The 3,351-nt window shown below is 43.4% G+C and overlaps 1 protein-coding gene across 1 annotated transcript in view; it reads right to left on the reverse strand.

Annotated features, from left to right (window-relative positions):
• Positions 1 to 1,702, reverse strand: part of ngfra (nerve growth factor receptor a (TNFR superfamily, member 16)) — a 32,628-nt gene extending 30,926 nt beyond the window's left edge. The window contains exon 1 of the mRNA XM_069716259.1: positions 1,223 to 1,702. Coding sequence (XP_069572360.1) covers positions 1,223 to 1,261 — 39 coding nt within the window. The 5' untranslated portion in view covers positions 1,262 to 1,702. The remainder of the gene's footprint in view (positions 1 to 1,222) is intronic.
• Positions 1,703 to 3,351: the final 1,649 nt, after the last annotated feature.

Below are 3,351 nucleotides of genomic sequence, written 5' to 3' on the forward strand. Positions count from 1 at the left end.
AAATTATCTTTGGATGCAGCCCAAAAAACATCAAAAGATATTCCTGCTTGCAGGTGGGAGGTATTCATGTCCCTGACTGCTCTTTCCTCTGGAATTTCACTCAAGCTAAAAACACAGATTAATGACATCAGCAGCAAAGAAGACGTGCACACTCACAGTCACCAAAAACACGAGTGGTGACGCAGCTGTGAAAAGCCCGGTTTGTACTCTTCCCCCAATTTCATGGTCAATTTGAGAGTTTATTTCTAAATTTAATTCTACCAAAGTGCAGCCGACCGTCGCCGCCCTTCTTTAAACCAGCTGTCATAACAGAGCGTCCCCATCACATCCAGGGCTGTTCACACGATGACTGAGCTGCACGGCCCAATTAGACCAGCTGCTGTGGACATACCAGAGCGCTGGGAGGACTGTGCCCTCTGCTCTGCACGTTTTTATCTTCCGTAATTAACTTTTCTTTTTCAAAATTATCAGAGGAGCCTCATGTTTTATGCAAAATAAATTCCGGCAAATAATTTCAGCTCTTGTTACAGACACTGAGTTAGTGAATCAATTTAAGCTGCAGCATCTTTATCTGTGCCTTAAGCCCTGAAATAGAAATAAATTCCCCTCATGAATTCTGTTAAAGTCTGGCTCAAAGCATCTGGAAGAAGACTCCTCCTGTGTGTCTGGATGTGAAGCAGAAATCTCCATTTTCCTGGAACAAATCCCAGCAGTCTAACTTTTCTACTCCCTGGATAAAAAACGACAACAGGGAGGTAAGAGTGTGTGTGTGTGTGTGTGTGTGTGTGTGTGTGTGTGTGTGTGTGTGTGTGTGTGTGTGTGTGTGTGTGTGTGTGTGTGTGCGCGCGCGCGCACGCGCACAAAGCTGAATATAATACAACCTGGGCAGGAAAATCATGAGAAAATCTGTGCATCACCTGTATGTTTAACAAAAAAAACGCTGAATTATCCCTTTAATGTGGCACTTTTAAAGGGAAACACGACAGCAGCAATAAAACTGCCTTCAAAATATCACCAAAAGAAAATCAGTGCTCTCAGAATAACACCACAAAAGTCCTTCATATTGATACCAATATCAAACCGAAAGATCTGCCCGCAAACTATTGTCCAATAGGCATATTTTAGGTGCAATATAGAAACGTCACAGTAAAAGGAGATGCGTAAAAAAAAAAGTGCATAAACTCGCAAAAAAAGCCTCAATTTTGGGTTCCAGATGACTTACCAAAGCGCACCAAATCCCCAGCGGTAAGGTGGTAGTCATCCTGCTTCGTCTGCCGGAGTCACCAAAAACAGATCTTGTGCAGAGACGGCAGCGCTATGAGGAGCAGGAGGAGGAGGAGGAGGAGGAGGAGGAGGAGAGCCGCGCAGCAAGAGAGATCATTTTAATTCCAGCGGCACGGATTTGTTTTTTTCTTTTCTTTTCTTTTTTCTTTTTTTTTAATCAATGAGTCCGCACCATCACGCGACCGGGACCTTTCTGGACCAGGAGTCAGATGCAATGTCGATGCTTCCCCCCTCTCTTTGCCCTCAAGCAGCGTTACTATCAAACACTGCCTCACACAGACACGGAGGAGAGGAAGAGGAGGAGGAGGAGGAGGAGACCGTCCTGTCCGGACCGCTCAGCTGCAAGTGCAATGCGGAGGAGGAGAGAGGAGAAGGGGGCACGTCCACCCTCCAGTTTATTACCCCCTGATAGTCCTGCAGCGCAACCTGCTCCTCTTCCTCTCTCACCCACCCTCCCTCCCTCTCTCTCTCTCTCTCTCTTAAGCTTCTCACGTGAGGTCTGATTCATTGCAAAAAGTAACAATAAATGATTTATTACAGACGAACATTAATGTCTTGTGTGATATTCAGCAACGATTCACACATCTTTCTCTTAATTATATTACAATGTGGGCAAAAGTATGCGGACACCCCTGATCTCTGTGTAGTTTTGATCTAAAGGTTGTTGTTCTTCTCATTTGAATTAGCTTGAAATTAAAAGGAAATATTAACCATGCACTAACCGGGGGGGGGAGGGGTGGAGCACCAGATATCAGCCTGCAGGCTTCATCCGCCAACGTCACTGATGCTCTCCTGTCTGGGTGTCCACATACTTTTGGCCATGTAGTGTATGACTCTTCATCCTCTTCATATTCTTTTTTTTTAATTCATTTATTTATGGTTGTTGACAACACAGAGGCGCCACTGTAGTTTGATGCATTGTTGTGCTGGGTTTTATTGTGATAGATATTGTTTGTAATGACACAATATTAGAAAAACTTTTCAGCTTATCGCGCTCTAAGCCACAAACTCTCAGTGCTGCTCGTTCATTTTTGTCATTTTCTTCTGACGTATCTTTTTTGTTTTGTTCATAATTTATTATGCATCTAAGTAAGATCATGGTCCTGTCACTCAACTGAAAACAAAAAATCCAATTCAGTTGTCATGTTGTACCACTAGAGGGCGACTCAGCTGAGCTCAGATCCGCACCAGCTCTCTCTAGTTTTGTGTGATGATCTTGAGTTTAACAATGAAAGATCAGGTCGTTCTCCACCAAGAGGGAAGATGTGCACTTTGAAAGGGCTTCGACTTCAGGTCGCACAAATAGACTCATTTAAATTTAGACTTTGAAGTCATCTTTGGTGCAAAAAAGTGAGTTTATAGAAATTCTGTCCTGCTGTTTCTTTAATAATATAATAATTGTATTATGTTGTTTCAATAGATTTCTATTTAGTTCATAACATATTGTATCATACAGTATTTAGCATATCCATTAGAGATGTTGTAGTTTGTGGCTCTTGTTTGGAAACCTGCCGAACACTTTGAGGTTTGTTGAAGTTTGTATCACTTTAATCCATTAAGCTCCGATCCTGCAGCACCTTTTTTTTCTTCTTCTTTTTTGTCATGATGATACTAAATTTGGCGAGACCACTCCAAAACCACTAATGCACGTCGAAGCATTGTAATTGTGTTTGATGCTCGCTGAGGTGCTTTAGCCTTTTCACTTAAGGAGAACCCGTGTTGATGGATATTGATCCAAGACTATGTGGCAATGAAGCAGTTGTCGTCACCCAAAAAAAAGATGGATCACTGCTAGCTGCTTCAAATCGCTTCTTTTTTACCCGACTTCCACCTTCTCCACACCGGTCGTCAGCTCAGGAGGAACCAGAGGCTGATGTCCCAGCAGTAGCAGCCACAGAGCGATTTAGTTACACCGTTGAGATCCGAATGCTCTCCAATATTGATCTTGGGACACATCAATTTTCCCACTTCCTACATCCTCCTTTGAGATCCCCCCCCCCTCCCCATGCAGCACCTCTGACTAACCCCCATTCTGGTGACTTTGACAGCGCTTCTTCTCCATCGATG

Source organism: Brachyistius frenatus, unplaced genomic scaffold (assembly GCF_029030835.1).
Source record: "Brachyistius frenatus isolate BFR_SWC_R1_liver_20210118 unplaced genomic scaffold, ASM2903083v1 Contig_154, whole genome shotgun sequence".
Taxonomy (NCBI): Eukaryota; Metazoa; Chordata; class Actinopteri; family Embiotocidae; genus Brachyistius; species Brachyistius frenatus.